Source organism: Microcaecilia unicolor, chromosome 9 (assembly GCF_901765095.1).
Source record: "Microcaecilia unicolor chromosome 9, aMicUni1.1, whole genome shotgun sequence".
NCBI lineage: Eukaryota > Metazoa > Chordata > Amphibia > Gymnophiona > Siphonopidae > Microcaecilia > Microcaecilia unicolor.
In genome coordinates this window covers 82,190,057-82,213,593 of record NC_044039.1, presented here as the reverse complement: position 1 = coordinate 82,213,593, position 23,537 = coordinate 82,190,057, and the positions used below count along the sequence as shown (strand labels likewise).

Genomic DNA, 23,537 nt, shown 5'->3' with positions numbered 1-23,537 from the left:
ATAGCCACACCCCTTACACCAGCCATGGCGCATATAAACAGACATCATTGAAAATATTATACTAGTATAGGAGAAAAAAATAACATGATTTTCTTCCATTATAAATCATTTCTGTAAGCTGTTACAGCTCCAGTATACCCAGTGCAAAATAAGACAGCAGATGTAAATTCTCCAATTCGACATATTCCAAACACTAAAATGAAAATAAAATGATTTTTCCTACCTTTGTTGTCTGGTGATTTTGTTTTTCTATCCATATTGGTTCTAGTCGCTGATTCTGCTGCTCTCTATCTGTTCCCTTAACTCCGTTTCCAGGGCTTCCTTTCCATTGATTTCTTTACTTTTCTCCATTCTTCTTCATTTCTTGCCCTCCATCCATGTCCAGCGGGACCAGAGCTTGAGAGACAGGGAAGGCCGAAGGCGCGTCGAGCGAAGCACACATGCTTCGCTGCCGCTACGGACGCACGCCGCCTTAACCCCGACTCCGAGGAGGTACGCTTTTTAAATTTTAGGAGGAGGGGGTTCCTGGTGCTGGGAGGGAGAGAGGACGGGCGGGCGGCCTGTTGCTCATTGGGTTGGAGGGAGGGCGGGAGGAAGGCCGAACTGGGAGGGAGAGTGGGCGGACCAGTGATGGCGATGGCGCGCGTGCCCTCTCTGGCACGCGTGCCATAGGTTCGCCATCACTGGCCTATACTGAATAACCTGGCAGAGTTCCTGATTCACTTTTGCAGGATCTTCAAGGAGCCTGGCAAGGCTACTTCAGCAGCCACGAAGCTATTGAACCTATGGACAGGAATCCCAGACCATTGGAGATTACGCCATTTGGTTCCGGACCTTAGCGGCTGAACTGGAATGGAATAACGAGAGCTTAGCTGCTATGTTCTGGCAAGGGGTGGCCTCTGCAATTAAGGATGAAGTGGTCAGGCGTGAACTCCCCATGAACATTGATAATCTGATTCACATATGCACACCAGTGGATATTCGTTTTTGTGAGCGAGCCCTGGAAAACCAGGCCAGTCACAGACCTTTCCAGTTGGTTTTCACATTTCAACACAGACTTACATCACTCTCCTCACAGTCTTCGTCCTCCAGGAACAAGGAACTCATGCAAGTGGACTAGTTGGGGATTTCGGATGAGGAGAAGAAACAGAGACGGGCACAGGATCTGTGTATGTATTGTGGCGAAAAAAGGCACTATGCCTGCCGATGCCCAACAAAGCAGGGAAACCAGCAGGTCTGGTCATAGCCGGGGATGCAGGACTAGGACCTTCCTCACGAACTCCCCACTCAAGAGTTAATGGTTCCAGCCATCATCGATGTGGAGCCCGAATTCTTCACTGAGGCATTCATAGATTCCAGGGTGGGAGGTAACTTTATTGATGAGGACTTGATTCGTCATTCCCACACAGAAGTTACCTCATCCCATCCCAGTATCTTCCATTTATGGACACAGTCAGAGAATCCTCAAGATCAAAACACTCCCGCTCAGCCTCCGGTTTGGGGTACTACATATAGAAGCCATAACCCTATATGTTCTGCAGATGGCTGTAAACCCCATCATCCTGGATCTCCCTTAGTTAAAACGGTAAAACCCCCAGAACAACTGGGAACAAGACCAGTTAATGGCTTGGGGTTCATTCCATAGGGGATGATGTTTGGACTCCATTACACTTCCCAAGCTGGTGGCCATCCATGCGCTAGAGGTTGGACAGACTTTACCCCAGGCCTACCATGAGTATGCTGACATCTTCTCTAAGTGATGGGCAGAGACTCTTCCACTTCACTGAAGCTATGACTGTCCCATTGAATTGTTACCTGGGAAGACCTGGGAGGGATCAGAAGGGATGCTGAGGCAAAGTTTATTTGCCCCGAGATCGAAGTCATGTCTGCCTACATCAAGGACAATATTCAATGGGGTTCATACGCCTTTCTAAGTCTCTGGCCGGAGCTGGATTCTTTTTCGTAGGCAAGAAGGATGGGGGGATGTGGCCATGCATCGACTACCAGGGCTTGAATGCAATTACTGTGAAGAACAAATACCCTCTACCACTTATCTCTGAACTATTTGACCGACTCCAGGGAGCCTGTATCTTTACCAAACTGGAACTGCGGGGCGTCTATAACTTCATTCGTATTAGAAGGGGAGATGAGTGGAAAACAGCCTTCAACATTCAAGATGGGCATTATGAATATCTTGTCATGCCCTTTCGCCTCGTGAATGCTCCCGCTGTCTTCCAGAATTTCATCAATCACATTTTTCACGATCTGTTGCACAAATATATACTTGTTTACCTCAATGGCATCTTGATCTTTTCCCAATCCCTGGAACAGCAAAGGTGACACGTCAAGTTGGTGCTTCATCACTCATGTCAAAATCAGTTATTTGTCAAATTGGAATAATGTGTGTTTGAGCACCATGAGTTCCGAGATGATACTCCTAGGGTACATCATCTCGGATCAGGGGCTGTATATGGACCCGGTCAAGCTGTCTGCTACTCTTGACTGGCCTCGGCCTTTGGGCCACTGAGCCCTCCAGAGGTTTTGCCAACTACTATCAACAATTCATGTTGAATTATTCTACCATTGCAGCGCCTTTGACAGCTTTTAACCATAGGGAGGAGAACCCCCCTGGGATTGGCCACCCAAAGCCACAAACACGTTTGATCACTTTAAGCAGGCCTTTACGACTGCTCCAATCATTCAACATCCTGATCCTGAGAAAAGGTTTTATATTGAGGTTGATGCTTCTGTGTCTGGAACCGGTGCTATTTTATCCCAGTCTCATTCCAGCGGGAAACTTCTCCCCTGTGCCTTTTTCTCAGGGAAAATTTCTCCTGCCGAGAAGAACAGTACCATCGGGGATCAAGAACTACTGGCCATCAAGTTATCGCTGGAGGAATGGCGGCAATTAGTTAAGGACACCATGTTCCCCTTCATCCTGCTGGCTGATGACAAAAATCATCTCTGTTCAGGGCCACTGTGGGATGGAGGCTTGCCAACTTAATCCTCAAAGTCCTTATTTTTCTCATGTTTTGAACTTTCAATTACATTTCTGACCAGCGGAGAAGAATACTAAGGTGGACGCCTAGTCATGATCTATGAAAACAGGTGAGAAAGTGCCTGAGCTCTAGCATGTCATCGACCCGACCCGAATCCTACCATTGTCTGTACCACCAGGTAAAAGTTTTGTCTTTAGATTACTGCGGGAGGATGTCCTCAAGTGGGGACATGATGCAAAGGCCATCCAGGAATTCAAGGTACAATAGAGCTAATCTTACCCGCTCTTATTGGTGGCCCTCTCTCAAGGAAGACAAAATATTTTGTCTCAGCCTGTCCTTTGTGTGCCTGACAAATGCTCTCATGCCCTTCCTTGGGGTCTTCTGCAACCACTTCCTGTCCCACAAAAACATGGACACACATTTCTATGGACTTTATTATGGATTTCCCCCCTCTAAGGGTCACGCTATTGTTTGGGTGTGGTGGACTGTTTCTAGAAAATGGCTCACTTCGCACTTCTTGCTGTATTACCAACTGCACCCATGTTAGCCCAGCTCTTCCTCAAAGAGATCTTCTGGCTGCAGGCTTGCCTGCATCCATCGTGTCAGACTGAGGGGTGCAATTCACCTTCAAATTCTTGCGGTCTTAATCACTCAATACAAGTGAAACTGGATTTCTGCTTGGGGTATCATCCACAGATGAACAGGCATTTGGAAAGGATCAATCAGAGTCTGAAGACCTTGCAAGTCTATGTTTCTGTTCTTCAAGACAACTGGGCCCATGGGCAGGGGTTTGTCATAACAATCATGTCAGTGTATTCACTGGTGTCCCCCCCCTTTTAGATCATCTATGGACAGTATCAGTGGATTCCCATGCCCATGCCACAGGCCCCAGTACCCACTGATGAAGAAACTATTGCTTCATTTTCCCAGATCTGGAAGATTACGCAGGACCTCTTACTTTGTACTACCCAGTGAACCATGCAACAAGCTGACAAAAAAAGATGCCTAATGTCCTGTTTCCAGATAGAGGACATGGTAGGCTTTAAACACAAAACTTACGTCTTAAAACACCCTCAACCCAGTTTGCCCCTTTCTACATTGGGCCATACAGTGACCTGCCAGATTGGACCTGTTACCTACCAGTTATGGCTTCCAGTTAGTTTACAGGTTCATAACACTTTCCATGTATCACTGCTGAAACCAGTAATATTAAGAAAGACGGCTACGGCCTTTTCCACCCCACTACCAGTTGAGACAGACCCAGAGAAGGAGTACGAGGTTCAGGATATATTGGATTCTAGAAGGGCACTAGGCAAGTTGCAGTACTTTGTTACCTTGAAGGGCTGTGGTCCAGAGGACAATTCTTGGGAACCTGCAACTCTGATCCATGCTCCAGTCCTTCTCTGAAGATTCCACCACCTCTTTCCTCATGGGGGTGCTGTCACAATCTTACCATGACTTATTCAGTCCAAGGCTTCTGCTCCATTCAGGGCCACTGTGGGATGGAGGCTCACCCCTGTCTGCTGAGCACTGCCCTCCTAGGGCACGTGCGCATTACAGCCCTTAGTTTATCGGGCTAGTGGCAGGAACATCCAGGGGTGCATCAATGATGATATCAAAGGTCTGGGAGTATTTAATGGAAGCCCAGACTCTCTTCCAGTGCCTTTGAAACTTAGAGAGCAGTGACAGATTCACTGCACTGGGAGGACTAAATACCACCCTAAATCAATACAATTGGTAACCCCCACATCTGATAGAGGGGACTTCCCTAGCTCTTGGCTAGTCTTCGGGACTTCCCAGCTTTTGGCTGACCTTTGCCTTGGACTATATTTACTCACTATACACTTGGCAATCCCTCTAGTATTAACTGCTTATCATTCTTTTTTCTTCCTGTTTTGTGCTTGCAGCTTAAATTCTATCAGCTGATTTTCTGCTGCAATGTCAAAATTCTGCTTTTAAAACTGTTACTTCGGTTTTATTGTTTGGAAATTTTCCCTCCACTTAGGAGCACTGCAATTTTTACTGTTTAAATTTTCCATTGCTCCTTATCCTGCTATTTTTCGCCTCCAGAACATCTAGTTTTAGACCTTGTTCTGGCCTATAAATTGCCCATATTATTTTTCTTCACCTATATTTTGGGGCTTCTATACATTATACTCTTTAGCTTCTTGTAATACCCAAGAAAGAAGTTGACCGGGGACGCCCGATTCGATCAACTTGGGTTTAGAACGGGAGTATAACTGTGCCCTTTTTGAGATTATAGTTTTATTGGTCATTGTCCCGGGGGGCTGGGGTGGCCGATCTGCGAGCCCCTGTGGACAAGACACTCTTCTATTCAGGCTCTTTCACAGGATGTCTGAATATCTGGGGGTATCTAAACACTCCCATTGCGAGTTCCACCAGTTGAGTTGACTCCCGGGTGCCGATTGAGTTGGGGTAACTCTCGGCTTTGGAAGACAGCCCCTGAAGAGTGGTACTTATACCGGTTGAGTTGGGGTAACTCCTGGTTGCCAGCTGAGCGATTCGCCGCCCCCTGAAGACTTGTGAGTATATACTCTATTCAAAATTTCTATTGTGTTTTTATGCATACCGTATTTAGTAAGTACTGAAGTATTGTTATACCCCCTTTTTATTACCTGTTACTCAACCACATTACCCACGCACTGTGCTATTTTTTTTCCTATTACCATGTCCACCCCCCTAGCAACCGTTTAAAACTTTTTCCCTTCTGAGAAAAAAGACCTCACACGTATCTGTGAGAAATGGTTCAAAAAGTGGAGTAAAAACGACAAGGATCTTAACTGGCCTGTCACGGGCTCCTTTGAACCTACCAAATTACGAGCATTAATTGCTTACAATGATTCCCATAAACCGGGAAAATCCAGAGAAAAGTATCTTGAAGCAATTAACAAGTGGATCCTAATCTCTGATAAGGAATTTGATCCCAATTCCCTGCCCAATTCCCCAACCAATCCGCCTCCATTTTTGGAAGCAACTGAACCTACTGCACCACCTCCTTATGAACCGGTGCAGCCCTCTCATCCTAACAAACTGTTAACCATTGGTACTGCAGTTGGCTATACCGCCATTCCCACGGACTACTGTGACCGACCTTCGGCCACTGAGACAACACTAACAGACCCGTCCCAACTCCCTGAACCCCTTATGTTCATTACCCTTGATAGCCCCACTGCGGTCCACATCTCAGGCACAGTAGATCTGTCCCCACTTCCCATCCAACCGGTGCCCAGTGGCCCCGTTGCTGCTAACACCTCTGCCCCTGGGACTGGTTCACAGCGTCTTGCACCTAGATCTCTGCCCCTTCTTGAGGAACCCAATCCAGCTCTGCCCCATCCTTCGCTTTTGCCCCCTCCTCCAAATTCATGGAAGAGAGATTGCTCTGACCCCCCGCAACTTACCGCTCAACCTTGTTTGCCCCCACTACAAGAACTGCAATCGCAGGTCCTCCCTTTGATACCCATCCCCCCTTCCATACCTTCTGGTCAACCTGCCCCTCCCATCTCAACATATCCTCCAGATTCATCGCATTTTCCTTCTCTACTAGAGTTGCAGCAAATGGGATGACTCCCTCTGAAACCAGACCACAATAAAGTACCCTCTGGTTCAGACAGCCAGTGTAACCCCACTGCTTTCCCTCTCCCGGCTTCTTCCTGCAATCCTGTCTTAACATCTCACCCATCCCTGCCCGTTAATACCGCCCCTGTATACCTGCTATCAAGCATAGTCTACTCCAGTTGAAGAGACGCGCTACTTTTGCCTAAGACTCGCCCGTGCAGCAATATTCTGCTGTCAGTCTTACTTGAAACAGGACCACACCCCTGATACTAACCCTTTTCTATCACCCTTCCAAATCGTTCACACCAAACTTACAGATCTCGTCAAAGACATTGTTCGCCACCAACAGTCCCAGGACTCTGTCCTCCCTAAGCCGTGTATTAATGAAGCCTTGAAAATAGAACATACTCTGGTACTGAGTGCTCCCACTCATGATCCCTCTCCTCCCGCATCCTTTCAGACAGTCCACGGCAAACTTGCCAGTATTGCGTATGGACTTAATGCCTTACAGGACTCAGTGCACGCCAGTGCGTGACCCTCTTCTATTGCACACAATACAAGGAATAGGTATCCCAAAAGTTACTTAGCACCTAACAGCACCCCTTATGCCCTTGCTGTCGTTACCCCCATTCTGCATGGGTCTCCTGATTCACCTCCTCTGGCTCCAGACGAATATGTTGCCCAACAGGAAATTTCCTGGTTTTACGCCCAACCCTGGGCTTCTCACCTAGTTGGTTGGTCTGAGACTCTTGCTCCTCAGTCCGCTCTTTTTCCCCTCCATGGCTCTCTCGCTACTGACAAGTTATTGTTAGCTCATGGCTCATTTTCTCTCGTCCCGATCCTACCTGGCCTCACGAGACTAAGACCTACTTGATAGAAAGTTTCCAGGTATGGAAGAAATATGAAAACAAGTTCCCGGACCCCACTCCTACTGTCCCTAGTACCCCCAAGTCCATCAATGTCATGCCCTTGCTGAACAAAATTTCTGGAGGTGTGCCTCACACTGAATACACCCCCTACTCTGCAGTTGAGCTTAATAGTTTGGTACAACAGTTACCTGATATATCTGCAGGGGGTAATAAATGGATTCACAAATTTCAAGAATCCACGCTTGGTACCGCCCTAGCTGTGGGTGACATTAAAGCTTTACTTGCCTGTACCCCACATGCTAATGTTGACGACTTGTTCACACAAGCCAGCTATTTCAAAATGATAACTGATTGCCAATATGATGGTAATCCCCTTTCCACCATTGAAGTGAACTTGTTTGCGGCCATCCGCACAGCCTTTCTTCCCCATAAGGACTTCTCAGTCCTTACTTCACAGCGATGGGTTCCAGATTCTGAATCCATCGAGACATATTTACTTAGAATGCAACAGATTTACACAGATGAAACAGAAGAGAGGTTTGATGCTACAAACGCTCTTCCTGTTTTCTACCACCTCTTAAAAGAGACCTTGCCCTCCAAAGTTAAGGAAGGTTTGGACAATACCATGGGGATCCCCCACAAATTGTGGCCTGAAATGAAGGACCATATTCTGCACCACTGCAGACTTTTCATTAAGAATAAACAAAATGAAGACCAAAAAGAACGCACCTTAGACACCCACCTCATGACTATGCAAATAGCTAAACTGAAGGATGACAAGGCTCCACAGCCTTGCCCTTCATCTTCCAGTTCTAGTTCTCCACTGTTATCACCTGTTTACCCCCCTTCCACCCCTTGTTCTTACTCCCCTACTTCATCTTCAAGTTCAAGCTCTACCCCGGAATGGTTTCAGGACCCTTCCGAAATCTCTAACTGCCCTCCTGAGTGTCCTGATTTTCCCTATTGTGGAAAACATGACCCTCGTAGTTTTATCATGTATTCTGGCAATCGTAATAACAATGCCAGGGGCCCCAATCCGGGACCATACCGAAATGACAAGAGAGATGAGTTCCCCAATTCTTGTGGAAGACAGAGACAGAGAGGTCCCTCCAATTTTGATAGGTGACCTCAGAATTACTCCCCGCAACCTAGTCCAAATCGCCGTACGTGCGAATGCTTTCGCTGCCATCGCCCTGGCCATTTTGCTGCAAACTGTGATCAACCCTGGGTTGATAGGCACACCTGATGCCATTCTTCACCTACCTGGCAATCGTTCCCCTTGTGCAACCCTGATCAACGCCGCTCCCAGTGACTAGGCGTGGTCCATATAAAAGCGGGTTATGATGACCCCATGATAACACTGCTCATCTGCGGTGTACCTGTGCCTTTCCTAATTGACACGGGTGCTTCTCGCTTTGTCTTAGCCAATGCTCCCCTAAAATTGAAAAAGCATATCAAATTGTCTAGTGAAAATATTACCACTACTGGTTTCAACGGTATCCCTACGGACACCCCATTACTGGAACCATTGCCCATACAGTATGTGGATCAACAGCTATCCACCCCACTGTTATATGCTCTGGTGTGTCCTGTTAATTTGCTTGGTTGAGACTTATTGACACTGTTCAGTTTGAAATTCACTTTAATCTGTCTAGTCCCATTGTCAATAATTCTCTAATGTTAGCAGTTACCTCCTATGTTGATCAACAAATAGCTGATGCACTTAATAAGCTACCTGACTACCTGTGGGCATCTCCCTCTTCCCCTTATGGTGAAGTGGTTAATCGCTCACATCACATTCAGCTCCTGCCTGATTGCAAGGGTCCCAAAATCTCACAATACCCTTTGAAACCTGAAGTAATAACCGGAGCCCAAGAACAGATTGCTTCCCTACTGCAACAGGGCATAATTGAAAAATGACATTCCTCTTAAAATACCCCATTGTTTCCAGTTAAGAAGGAGCCTGGACAATGGCGCATAGTTCAAGACCTCCGCGCCCTAAATGATGTTGTTACCCCAATTTTCTCCAATGTGGAAAATCCCACTACACTATTAAACAGTATCACACTACAAAAATATCATTCTACCATAGATTTGTCCAACGCCTTTTTCTCTATTAAGCTTGCACCCGATAGCCGCCCCCTGACTGCTTTCCAGTTTGATAACACTACCTATCAATGGACCCGCCTTCCCCAAGGTTTCATTGATAGCCCTACCATTTTCTCTCAAACCCTTGCAGAACACATATGTGAATTTAAACGGGGCTGGTATGTTTTGCCACCGCACACCTCTATCATTCAATATGTAGACGATATATTAATTACCTGTTCTGATTTTGATACCTGCCTGAGGGTCACTTGTGACTTTCTAGCCTTTTTAGTCACTAAGGGTTCTAAAGTAAACCATAAGAAATTAAGGGTTGCCTAGTCTCAGGTTACCTTTCTTGGTCATCAAATTGCTTCTCAAGAGCGCGGCCTCGGTCCTGATATTTTGCAACATGTTTCTTCTTTGCGCATGCCAAGTACTGTCTCAGATCTTACAGCAGTCTTGGGAATGCTTAATTTTTGTAGACTTTGGATTCCCAATTACTCTGCTCAAACTCAACCATTCTATCACAAGTTATCGGGAAAACAAAAACATGAACCACTCCATTTTACTGCTGATGAAACTGAAAACCTTATGTCTCTTGTCAAAGATGTTGTGCTTAGTTCTCCCCTTTCTACAACTGATGTTTCCCAAGATGTTCATTTGTGGGTTATACATTCTGAGGATACCTGGTCTGCACTGATTACACAGGCAAATGATGACATTTCTTGCGGCTATCTATCTGGTACTTTTACTCCCGTTGAAAGGCATTTGCTCTCTGTGAAAAAGGATTGGTCGCTGTAGCAACTGCCATCCTGAAATTGTATAGCTATGTCCCCCATCTCCCTGTAGTTTTGCATACTTCTCATGATGTGAAGTACCTCTTAGATAAGCAGATTAGTCACATGACTGTTTCACGGCTACAGAAGTATCAAGTACTCTTGTTTAGTGTTGTACATAGTATACATCCACTGACTATGGCCGACATACAGCGCTTAGAACCTTTACACACTATCACCCTTTCACCTCACAGTGCTCTCTTTCCCCATCAGTGTACCACCCACTTACCACCCCTACCTAATTCCCTGACAATTCATTATGAGGTTTTACAGCACGGAGAAGTGTGGTTCACTGATGGCTCATTCCAACAGGTAAGAGTTGGTTTTGCTGCCGTACATTACACACCCGAGGAAGATGTCCTCGATTCAGTACAATTTAGATTCCCTGATAACTTCACCGCTCAAACGGCTGAACTTGCAGCTGTACTTTATGTCTTGCTATTCAAAGCTAAGCACACAGACCTTTCTATAGTGACAGACTTTGACTATGTTTTTTCATCCCTACACTCCCATGTCCGTAAATGGAACCAGAGGGGCATGGTATCCTCCACTGGTCAACCATTAAGCCACTTACATTTATGGACTTCCCTTTTTGAGGCGGTCCAACATCGCCATCAAAATGGTCTCCGCACGGCCATCACTTGGATCCGTGCCCATCAGGAAACCGTTTTTTCTTTTGCAGTTAACGGTAACAACTTAGCGGATGACTTGGCACGCCAAGTTACGTCCGTTTCTGACCACTCCCTTACATTGTGCACTGACGCATTTACCCCTCCTCCCTCACCCACTCCCTGTGATCCGCCCTGCGCTCCGCCCCTTTCCCCACTCCTTGACACTCCCCCTTTCACACCTCCAGCCACACCCCTTTCTACTCCCCCGGACACACCTGCTACCACTCCCCATGGCACACCCCCTCCCACCCCCCCTGCCGAAACCACTCCCCCAGTTTTATCCACCCCTACCAACATGCCCATTTCAGACTTTTCAGCTACCTTACAGTCTTCTGTCACACAAGCAGAACTTAATCTTTGGAAATTATCAGGTTGTTTCATTAATCCTAATGGTCTTTGGACCCACCCCAATGGCCAATGGTGTGCTTCTCATTATATTTTATCCCTCTTACTCCATGCTATGCATTACCCTCTGCATTTGAATGCAGCTATCCTGTATGATCAGCTTTCTCCTAAATTGTCGGTCCTTCAGCTGCTAGCACTATGTAAAACTGTTGTTCAGAATTGTTACAAATGTTTTCTCTATACACCGAAGCGGGGACCTGCTGTACCTGTTGGACACTTGCCCATTGTTCAAGGACCTGGTCAGCACTGGCACATAGACTTTACAGACATGCAGATACCTGTACGAGGTAAAAGGTACCTGCTTGTTTGCATAGATGCCTTCTCAAAATGGGTAGAAGCTTTTCCGTGCACTAGAGAAACTGCACAAATTATGGCACTTTCTCTCTGCAACAAGATTATTCCCTGATTTGGCATACCTTGTAAAATTACTACTGATAATGGAACACATCTTGTTAACGAATTCTTTAAGTCCTTTCTTCCTGCTTTGGGTATTACTCATCGCACTGTTTGTATTTACAAACCCACTAGCAATGGACTTGTGGAATGTTACAATGGACTTTTGAAAACTAAACTGAGACAACTTATGGCAAATGGAATAAAAAATTGGCTCGATGCCCTGCCATTGGCTCTTATGTCTCTTAGAGCCACCCCATCTGCCTCTCTGAAGTTGACTCCTTTTCAGCTCTGCACAGGCCGCAAAATGCGCCTGGTAAAGGGTAATCCAGATAATCACTTACCTGACCATTACTCTATCTATTGGGATGTTTTACAAACAATTATTACTTCTCTGTCTTCAATTCCACAGGCTATTTCAGACAGAAGAGGGGAGGGTAATAAAACTATTTCCAAATCCCTTAAAGTTGGAGATTTGGTACACCGGAAGTACTACACTCACAAAACCTGGAAGGACCCTATCTACGTAGGACCTTTCAAAGTTGAAGCTTTATCAGCAACTGCAGCCAAACTGCACGATCATACTTCCTGGGTCCATCTGAAAGATATCCGCATTTATCAAGATACAGATTTGAACCTTCCCTTATCAGCCGATGCTTCCAGATCAGCCACCTCAGATCCAAGACCAGCACCAACTCCCACTTCCAGATCAACAGTTGCCACTTCTATTGACCAGTCCACCAGTTCTTGATCTGATACCTATGCCACCAGGAAACATCCCTGATTTACAATCCAGAATTGTGAATATACAAGTCCAGATTGTACAACTGATTGTTGCAGGCTCTCCAGAACTCATTCCCCTTCAACAGATATAATTTGATGTTTCCAGCCTATTAGGTCTTTGGGAAGCATACTTCCTCATACTTGATTAGCAACCTACTTGCTATCTCAATGAGTGGGGACTTAACAGCCTTTACCATCACTCCTCAAGAAGAATCTACTCTGATTGAACGTGTTGCTTCTCAACAAGATCTTACACTTATTGAGCTTTCACCTACCAAACCCGAAGAGACATTGCCTCCTTTACCTGAAGTACCAGTGGACAATGAGAGTACCACATCAGAGGACATGTTACTGTGTTCCCCTTGTGCTGTGTGGAAAGGGCGACTCCACTAGAAGCCGCACCAGGTCTGCATACTAGGGACGCCGAGGCCAATCTGGAGCCACCAGAATGGCTCGGCCTGGGTGCAGAGCGATCCTCAAAAGAACCTTCCTGATCAAGGGCCATGGAGGGAAAACATACAGGAGCGTTTTCCAGCCACAGTTGAAGAAGAGCGTCTAGGCCTGCAGACTTGGGTTCCTTTCTTCTGCTGAAGAAAACGGAAACCTTGGTGTTCCTCTGGGTCGCCATGAGGTCCATCGTTGGAGTTCTCCATTTCCGACAGATCAACTGAAACGCCTCCGCCGACAACTCCCACTCCGCTGGATCCAGGGTGTGTCAGCTGAGGAAATCTGTTTGCACATTGCTGATACCCGCAATGTGAGCTGCCAACAGGCACCTCAGATGAGCCTCCGCCCACTGGAGGGGGCGATGCGCCTCTGTCGCTAGGGCTGAACTCTGAATGCTGCCCTGACAATTGATATAAGCAACTGCTGTCATGTTGTCCGAAAATACATGGACCTCCTTCCCTTCCAACAAGGTCTGAAACTGTAGGAGGGCGTTGAACACTGCTCTGAGTTCCAGGCGATTGATCAGCCAACTGGCCTCGCTCGCAGACCAAGTTCCCTGGGCATAACATTGAAGACAAAGAGCCCCCCACCCTGAGAGGCTGGCATCTGTGACTACTACTACCCACTATGGAACTGCCAGAGATACTCCCTTCCGCAAGTGGGGACCGTGAAGCCACCATGTCAAACTGCTCCTTACCCTGGGAAGCCAAGGGAGTCGGCGCTGATAATCCTGAGAGACTGGAGACCACCTGCACAGAAGCGAGGACTGAAGTGGCCTCATGTGAGCTCTGGCCCAAGGAACAACCTCCAAGGTCGCTGCCATGGAACCTAGGACCAGAACTTAGTCCCAAGCCCGGGAACTGGACAACTGGAGAAGGTTGGAAATCTGAGAACGAAGCTTGAACACACGTTCCTCTGGGAGGAAGATAAGTCCCAGCACTATAATGAAATGAACTCCGAGGTAGTCTAACTGCTGAGACGGAATCAGATGGCTCTTGGGTAAGTTGACCACCCAGCCCAACGTCTGCAACAGACAAATGACCTGGTCGGTAGACTTGCGGCTTTCTAGAGCCGAGTCTGCTCGAATCAACCAGTCGTCGAGGTAAGGATGAACCCTGATCAGGAATGCTGCTACCACCACCATGACTTTGCAGAATGTCCAAGGAGCAGTGGCAAGGCCAACGGGGAGTGCCAGGAACTGGAAATGACATCCTAAAATGGCAAAGCTGAGGAAACACTGATGCTGCTGCCAAATAGGGATATGACGATATGCCTCCTTGAGGTCTAGAGCCATGATGAACTCTCCTGGCTGTACTGCTGTTACCACGGACCGCAAGGTTTCCATGCGAAAATGCCGAACCCTCAAGAACTGATTTATCTGGTGGAGATTGAGAATGGGCCGAAAAGAACCCCCTTTTTGAGGCACCATGAAATAAATGGAACACCGACCTGTCAGGAGTTAGGAAGGCGGGACAGGAACCACTGCCCCGAGTTCCACGAGGGAACGAATAGTAGTTTCCACTGCTACCCATTTGGAGGTGGAGACACATCGGGATTCTAAAAAGGCGTCGCCTACGGGAGAAGAAAACTCTAGTTTGTAACCTTCTCTGATAATATCAAAAACCCATTGGTCTGAGGTAATGTTGGCCCACTCTTCGTAAAAAAGGGTCAGCTGACTGCCAATCTCAGGAACTGAAGAGTGGGCCTTCACTCCATCATTGCAAAGGACACCCTGAAGCACCTGGGCGTAAGGAAGAGGCTGCAGAACGTTTATCATTTCGAAAGGAAGAACGCTGCTGGAAACGGTTTAGCTGGAAGTTAGCAGTAGATCGACCCGGCCGATAATGCCGAACCTCTCTGAAATGAGGTTGAGAAGAAGAAGAAGCAGAAGTTCTCGGAGTCGACTGAACCCTGTCCTCTGGCAGGCGCTGACCCTTAGAGTCACCTAAATCCTTGACAATCTTTTCTAAAAGCTTGCCTCGGAAAGGCAACCGAGTGAGTCTCTGCTTCAAGGCCAAATTCGCCGCCTAACGGCGTAACACAACAAACACCGAGAGGAAACAGCTAGGGCCATAAGCTTAGCTGATGAGCGAACTAGGTCATAAAGGGAGTCAGCTAGATAAGCTAAGCCTGATTCCAAGAGAGTGGAGACAGACTCCAAACACAGACCCTCATCTGGGTCATGCTCCTGCGCTTGATGAAGCCAACTAAGACATGCCCTGGCTGAATACGAGCTACAAATTGACGCCTGAAGAGCCAAAGCAGCAACTTCAAAGGAACGTTTTAGAGAGGCCTCAAGGCAACGGTCCTGCATGTCCCTGAGTGCTACCCCACCTTCTACTGGAAGGGTCGTCTTTTTGATGACTGCAGTTACCAAAGCATCTACAGTAGGGAGAACATACTTGTCCGCTTGATCCACTACCACCGGATAAAGGCGAGACATTGCCTAGGCAACTTTAAAAGTTCCCTCAGGGTTGGACCACTGAGCCAAGATCAGCTCTTGAATAGCCTCATGAACTGGGAATGCTTTAGAAGGCTTCCGCATACTAGTCATTTTAAGATTGACCGAGGAAGAAGACTGAGGTTCTGGATCTGCAATATCCAAAGCTGCCAACGCATTAGAAAAAAGAGAGGAAAGCTCATCCATATGGAAAACACGAACTGCAGTAGGGTCATCAGGCTCTTCCTGCTTCAAATCACCCTCCTCAAAATCATCTGTTCTAGAATGGCAGAGAGAGTCCCCTAACAAAGCAGCAAGGGAAGGAAAAGGGGACCCGGGGCCCAAAGATGCTCCCTCAGAAACAGAGGCTGTTCTTCTCCTCTTAGGAGGGAGAGAATCAGGAGCAGAAGACAGAACCTGCTCAAACCCTGCTACAGAGGCATTAATAGGCAGCAAAGGACCCTGGAAAGAAGGCTGAGAGGGAGACTTCTTTAAAAGATAAGCCTGGTGCAGCAAAAGAATAAATTCTGGGGAGAATGGATCCCCTGAGCCCCCAGGCACAGAAAGGGTTTCGCCAGTCAGCCGCGCTGAAGAGGAAGAAAAGTGCTCCAAATCTGCCGCAGGCAATGGCTCTGAAACCGCCAACAGCTGACTGGTGGGAGCCGTGTTGGGGGAAGAAGACAAAATGGTGCGCGGTGCAGCGCAATCAGCGCAGGAAACCGATGGCTCCGCGAGGGGTGCAGCTACAGCCGGCAAAGTTTTAGAGCAGCCTGCTAAACAAAGACCCGCTGCGGATCTCTTTTTACCGCAGCGGGAGCAGCGCTTAACTGCTTCAGTTGCCATACCGGCGCACTCTTCAAGGGAAACCACAGAAAGGTGGTCACTCACCCAGCGCAGCCCAAAAAGGACAACAAGCCTCCCAGATGAAAATCGCTGACAGAACAGCTGACAAAATCACCAGTGAGTCTGTGTTCCTGCTCCCTCCAGCTAAACAGCACTGAATCTTTTTTTTTTTTTTTAAACAGCCAAGGCTGCAGCACAAGCTCTGATGCTGTTTCTCTTTTTTTTTTTAATGGTGAGGAAGGAACAGCAATCAGGCCACGCAGGGAGGCAAAAGGGGGCATGGGGTGAGGCAGGGGCCTCCAAAGAAGTATGCCCCCAAGGAAAGCACCAGAGCCAATCGCCCCCACTCTCAACTGGCTAGCCAAAAGTAGCCCAGGAGGAGTCCCAAAGCAGAAGAATCCAGGAGCTGGAAAGGAGACGTCCACCACCTGCTGGAGATAGAGATATACTAGCTTACAGAGGGGCTGGTCGTTCAATACCACTCACTTAAGTCAGTGATCTCTATCTCCACCTGCTGGTAGATGGATACAACTCATCAGTTGATGGATTCATCTCCTGCCTGCACTAACGAAGGGTCCCTTAGTGGTGCCTAGGTTCCACTATAGAATACAAGTGTAACCAGTATTGGTATATCTAACATTTAGGTGTTTGCACTATAGACCTGGTGTAAGTGTAGGCACCTAAACGCAGCAGGGATATTCTTGTTGGTGATGTATGTAAGTGGGGGCCCTGCCAATGCCCACCCATGTCCCATACCTGTGAATGCCCCCTTGTAAATATGAACAATGCAAACTAAGTGGGTTTTTTTGTAGAATAGTGCTTAGGTGTCCTGCTAGTATGTGCACATATACATGTATAAATGCTAGTATTCTAAACATTTGCATGTGTAATGTATGCATAAATGTGGCAGCCTAGGTTACAGAATTGCCCTTCACATGCATAGTTTGTAGTGTGCCATTTAGTACTGTGGATCTGGAAAAGTCAGAGTTAGCATTTTGTTTGAACTATCTAAGAAATTGTCTTAAGTGAGTTATTGACAAATGCCAGTTTAGCAGCTTCATCTGACACTGGGAAACTGGCTAAACAGATTGTGATATGTGCAAACAGGCTATGCTTACAGCAGCTATTCTAAGGAAGTTGGGCACCCTCAGAATTAGGGAAGTTAAGTTCTGGAACTAACAGGTGTTGACAAGTCAAAAATTGTAGTTGTTGACTGTTTTCTCTTCTCCTGTTTGCAAATCACAAATATTATGTTTAGATTGAATAGGCAATTTGTAACTGTTTTTTGAGAAATATTATGTACTAGACAAATTCCTCTTTTTCCTTATCCTACATGTTGACAGATTTACCACAGATTTGTATTTTTACTGATCTGATAATTGTCTTGAATAGAATTGATTACTTATCTCATCTGTGGTTTGAGTGCTTTAAATGTTAGATTCAGAAAGCTTTAGAAGGCAGAGAGGTTTCTATGGCCCCTGCCCATCAATCTCTCTCCTTGTCGACAAGATGCCACATGCAATTCTAAAATAAAAGACCAGCTTTACTGATCTCTTGTAGAATTTATTTTATTTTTTCAGAATGTATTTTCTTCAGTACATATGTCCAATATTTGGAAACATCATGATTTTTTCTTTCCTTCCAATCAAATGTCAATGACATCACAACTGCTCATTCCATAAGCAGTGAATGCACTCATCTGACCCCCCCCTGGGTATCAGTGAGAGCATAGGAATATCCAGTGTTTCTCAGTGATTACAAAATGCTTTTCATTTAGTTTCAGTGATAATGCAATGTGATGTGATGTATTGGTTCTCAGGAAATTAAAAATATTTCTGAAGAATAGTTAGTAGCTGGAGAAATTATGATTGCTAGTTTATAGCAACAAAGCATTCTTATATGACATCTGTCAGGAGTAACACGTTAATTAATATTTATAAATACCAGTGAAGACATAATGCTATGTACCATATGTCTGATTAATTGAAAATTTTGTTTACCTTTTGTTTCACAGTCCTGAAATGAAACGGCACCCTCATATTTTGTGACAAGTCCACCACCACATGGAAAGCACAGGGTCCGTCCTGGTTCAGGCTGATATGTGCCAAGTGGGCAGAATCTACATGGCTTAAAGCCATCCACAGAGAAATATCCAGGAGAGCAATGCCCTGAAAACATAATGCATTCAATTATTCCTATTTTCTCAGCTAGAAACAAACAAGCCAATGTGTTAATTGTCATAGGTACCTTATTGCTAATTATGCCACTTCACTAATGCCTAGATTTACTAAAATCTGTTACCACATTAATGCATTTATTACCACATATTCTATTTTATGCAATGGGATGTCCTAACTTTGGCCACTTAGCCATGTGGGTGCTGGCACTGAATATCGGCTAGTACTCAGTAGCAGTCTGCATCTCTCATTCCTGCTCTACTCACTCCTGACCCACCATAAAGTTCCAATCTTCCACATGAACCCCCTACAATATGACAAGCACTCCAAAGTTATGATCCCCATCCCAAACCCTCCAACATGACAAGCAACCCCCCCAATAAGATTTGATCCCTCCCCCAACCTCCTCAATATGACAAGCTCCCTCATTAGGGCCCCCCCAGGTTTACCTGACCATCACTGATGGTCTAGTGGCTCATCAGGGCAGAAGCAAACCCCAATTTATCCTGTCCCTGGTTATTCTAGCTGTAAAATGGCAATCATAACTTCTAGTGGTGGTCTTGTGGTACTAATGCTAGTGTCTGACCTCAACCACTATTTTTATTTATTTATTTTCAGCCCTTGATATACTGCAAGTGATCCCTGAGGTGACTATGTGGTTTACAATTTCTATTACAGATACTTTGCACTAATGGGCTCACAATTTAAGTTATATATTGTACTTGGGGCAATGGAGGGCTAAGTGACTTGCCCAGGGTCACACAGAGTTACAGAGGTGAACCTGGTCCCTCAGGATCTCAATTCATTGTTGTCAGGCAGCAGCGGGAACTGAACCCGGTTCCCTAGGTCTGCTACCCATTGCACAAACCATTAGGCCACTCCTCCACTCCACTAGAGGTTATAGCTGCCATTTTACAGCCAGAGCAGCCAGGGACAGAAACAAGTGGAGTTTACTCCTGCACCCAGTGGTTCCCTGGACCACCAGGAAAGGTCAGGTAGGCCAGAGAGGGCCTACTGAGATGTAGGGAGGAGGGCTCATCATGATGGATGGGTCAGGATGAGGAACTGGAATTTGTTGGGGGACTTGAAAGGGGATCTGAACTTGTTTGGGGGTCTTGTCATATTGGAGAGAGCCGTGAGCAGGGATTTTTTTGTGTCGGTATGCACCGGTGCACCTTTTTTACCCGGCGAGTCCTGCACCCTCTCTCTCACTCCCCTACTTACTGTTTTGTAGGACTCGGCAGTGCAAACCGTGCAGGCAGCAATTGAGAGAGCATCATCGGAGCTTCCCTCTGCGACTCCAGCCTACTTTGTTTCAACTTCCTGTTTCCGCATAGGCGGGACTCGCAGAGGGAAGTTCCAACGGTGCCAGCCTCTCTCAATTGAACTTGCACCGTTCACACTACCGAGTCTGACGCTGGCAGCCTTTCTTTATTGCTTCGTAGCAGGCAGGCAGGCAGTGGAGAAGGAGGATGGGCTGGGAGGAGGATGGGCTGGGGGAAGAAGAATCACTGGACATCGATGGAAGGGGAGGGCAGGGGAGAGAGGAGAATCGCTGGACATGGATGGGAGGGGAGGGAAGGGGAGAGAGGAGAATTGCTGGACATGGATGGAAGGAGAGGGCAGGGGAAAGAGGAGAATCGCTGGACATGGATGGAAGGAGAGGGAAGGGAAGAGAGAATCACTGGACATGGATGGGAGGGGAGGGAAGAAGAGAGAGGAGAATCGCTGGACATGGATGGGAGGGGAGGGCAGGGGAGAGAGGAGAATCGCTGGACATGGATAGCAGGGGAGGACAGGGGGCAGAGAAGAATCGCTGGACATGGATGGGAGGGGAAGGGCAGAGAAGAGAGATTTGCTGGACATGGATAGAAGGGGAGGGCAGGGGAGAGAGGAGAATCATTGGACATGGATGAGGGGAGGGAAGGGGAGAGAGGAGGATCACTGGACATGGATGGCAGGGGAGGATAGGGGGCAGAGAGGAGACATGCTGGACATGGATGGAGGGGAGGGGAAGACAGGAAGGAGATGCACATGGATGGGAGGGGAGGGCAGGGAAGAGAGGAGAAATGCTTGAAATGGATGGAGAGGAGAGCAGGAGATAGAGGAGAATTGCTGGACATGGATAGATGGAGGGGTTTGGGGGGAGAAAGGAGAAATGCTGGAATTGGATGGAGGAGAGGGGAGAGAGAATTATTGCTTTATATGAATACAGGGGAGGGAAGACAGGAGAAATACTGGACATGGATGAAGGGGAGGAGAGAGGAGAACTGCTGGACATGGTTGGAGGGGAGGAGAGAGGAGAAGTGCTAGACATGGATGGAGGGGAGGAAAGAAAAAGGAAGAAGATGCATATGGATGGAGAGGAGGGAAAGGGAAGAGAGGAGAAAAACTGCACATGGATGGAGAAAATAAACAAAAGCTGGATCCACATTATACCTCCTCCAGTCAATTCCACGGAGGAGGGCACAGCTTTTACTTATGGATGTAGGGCAAGAAATGAAGAAGAAAGGAGGAAAGTAAAGAAATAAGTAGAAAGGAAGCCCTGGAAACGGAGTTAAGAGAACAGATAGAGAGCAGCAGACTGGGACGAATATGGATAGAAAAACAAAGTCACCAGACAACAAAGGTAGAAAAAATAGTTTTATTTTAATTTTAGTGCTTGGAATATGTCCAATTTGAGAATTTACATCTGCTGTCCTATTTTGCACTGGGTATACTGGAGCTGTAACAGCTTACAGAAATGATTTATAATTAAAAAAAAATCACGTTATTTTTTCACCTATACTAGTATAATATTTTCAATGACGTCTGTTTATATGCGCCATGGCTGGTGTAAGGGACAGTGGCGTACCAAGGGGGGGGGGGCGGTGGGGGCGGTCTGCCCCGGGTGCACGCCGCTGGGGGGGTGCCGTGCACACCTGACCTTCATTCATTCCATGCTCCCTCTGCCCCGGAACATCCTGTTCCGGGGCAGAGGGAGCATGGAACGAACGAAGGACAGGCATGCGCGGCACCCCCCCCCCCAGCGGCGTGCACCCGGGGGGGGGGGGTTCTTTCATGGGGGGGGGCGGCGGGGTGCATCGGTGATCTGCTCCGGGTGTCAGCCCCCCTAGGAACGCCACTGGTAAGGGGTGAGGTTAATGTGGGTGTGGCTATCATAGGGATGGAGCCATATGTGGTGACCCCACCCATAATGAGTACTGGCACCTTTTTTTCTACAAAAAAAGCACTGGCCGTGAGGGGGGACTGAAATTGGAGATGGAATGGGAGTACATCCCCTATGCAAGTCCTGGCCGCAGCCATTACATGCCCAGTTAGCCTTAGATATTCAATGCTGATGACCAGACATGGCCTGCTTTGAATATCTGGGTCTAATTTAGCCAGCAATGGTCAGCACTTTAAAACACTGACTGCTGCTGACTGAATATTAACTAAGTAATGTCTATGCACCACTTATTATATGTGTGCCCTTATGTATATGGATATTGAAAGGACATATTTGTATTTTATCCTTTTTATCTTACTGATTGGATATATTGATTTCATTATGTTTTTGTTTTTACACATGCATTTATGTGTTTGGACTCCTGAAACAGGCACATTGTCAAAACATGGCCATGTTGGGTCTTTAGAAATCACTTTTTAAATAAAGGCTTAGATTTATTCAATTAATGGACACTCGCACTCATCATTGATCCGACTCCTTCTGGCTGTCTTCTCTCCCTGCTGCTTTTAAACATATTTATAAATGATCTAGAGATGGGAGTAACTAGTGAGGTAACTAAATTTGCTGACAACACAAAGTTATTCAAAACTGTTAAATCGCTAGAGGATTGTGAAAAATTACAAGAGGACCTCATGAGACTGGGTGTCTAAATGGCAGATGACGTTTAATGTGAGCAAGTGCAAAGCGATGCATGTGGGAAAGAGGAACCTGAACTATAGCTATGTAATGCAAGGTTCCACGTTTTGAGTCACCGACCAAAAAGGGATATCGGCGTTATTGTTGATGATACATTGAAACCTTCTGCTCAGTGTCCTGCAGCAGTTAAGAAAGCAAATAGAATGTTAGGTATTATTAGGAAAGGAATGGAAAACAAAAGTGAGGACGTTATAATGTCTTTGTATTGGTCTATGGTGCGACCGCACCTTGAATATTATGTTCAATTCTGGTCACTGCATTTCAAAAAAGATATAGTGGAATTAGAAAAGGTACAGAGAAGGGCGACAAAAATGAAAAAGGGAATGGGATGACTTCCCTATGAGGAAAGGGTAAAGAGGCTAGGGCTCTTCAGCTTGGAGAAAAGATGGCTGAGGGGAGATATGATTGAGGTCTATAAAATAATGAGTACAGTGGAACGGGTAGATGTGAATTGTTTGTTTACTCTTTCAAAAAATACTAGGACTAGGGGGCATGTGATGAAGGTACAAAGCAGTAAATTTAATATGAATAGGAGAAAATGTTTCTTCACTCAACGTGTAATTAAACTCTGGAATTCACTGCCACAGAATGTGGTAAAGGCGGTTAGCGTAGCGGGGTTTAAAAAAAGGTCTGGACGGCTTCCTAAAGGAAAAGTCCATAGACCATTATTAAAATGACTTGGAAAATCCACTGCTTATTTCTGGGATAAGCAGCATAAAATGTATTGAACTTTTCTGTGATCTTGCCAGGTATATGTGACCTGGATTGGTCACTGTTGGAAACAGAATGCTGAGCTTGATAGACCTTTGGTCTTTCCCAGTGTGGCAATACTTATGAGCTTGGTTCTTCTTTTGTTTTGTGTACTGTGTATATATATCACCATCCTAGGACTGATAGTTTATCCTAGAAATTTTAGTCTCTCTAGAAAAACTTTACTCCTCCAAAATGTTATGTTATGTGAAACGTTTGTATTCAGTCAAATTCCCTACATATAGGTTCAAAGCAGGTCACAGCAACAAGAACTGACTAAAACATCAGGATCTACAAATTGAAGCTTTCTATAACAAAAATACAGTAAATAAAAT

At 46.3% G+C, this 23,537-nt stretch overlaps 1 protein-coding gene across 1 annotated transcript in view; it reads right to left on the bottom strand.

The window, feature by feature from the left end:
* SCUBE1 (signal peptide, CUB domain and EGF like domain containing 1) overlaps nt 1-23,537 on the bottom strand; it is a 1,083,891-nt gene that overhangs the window by 84,372 nt on the left and 975,982 nt on the right. The window contains 1 exon segment of the mRNA XM_030214211.1: nt 18,351-18,518. Within this exon segment, the coding sequence (XP_030070071.1) occupies nt 18,351-18,518 (168 nt within the window).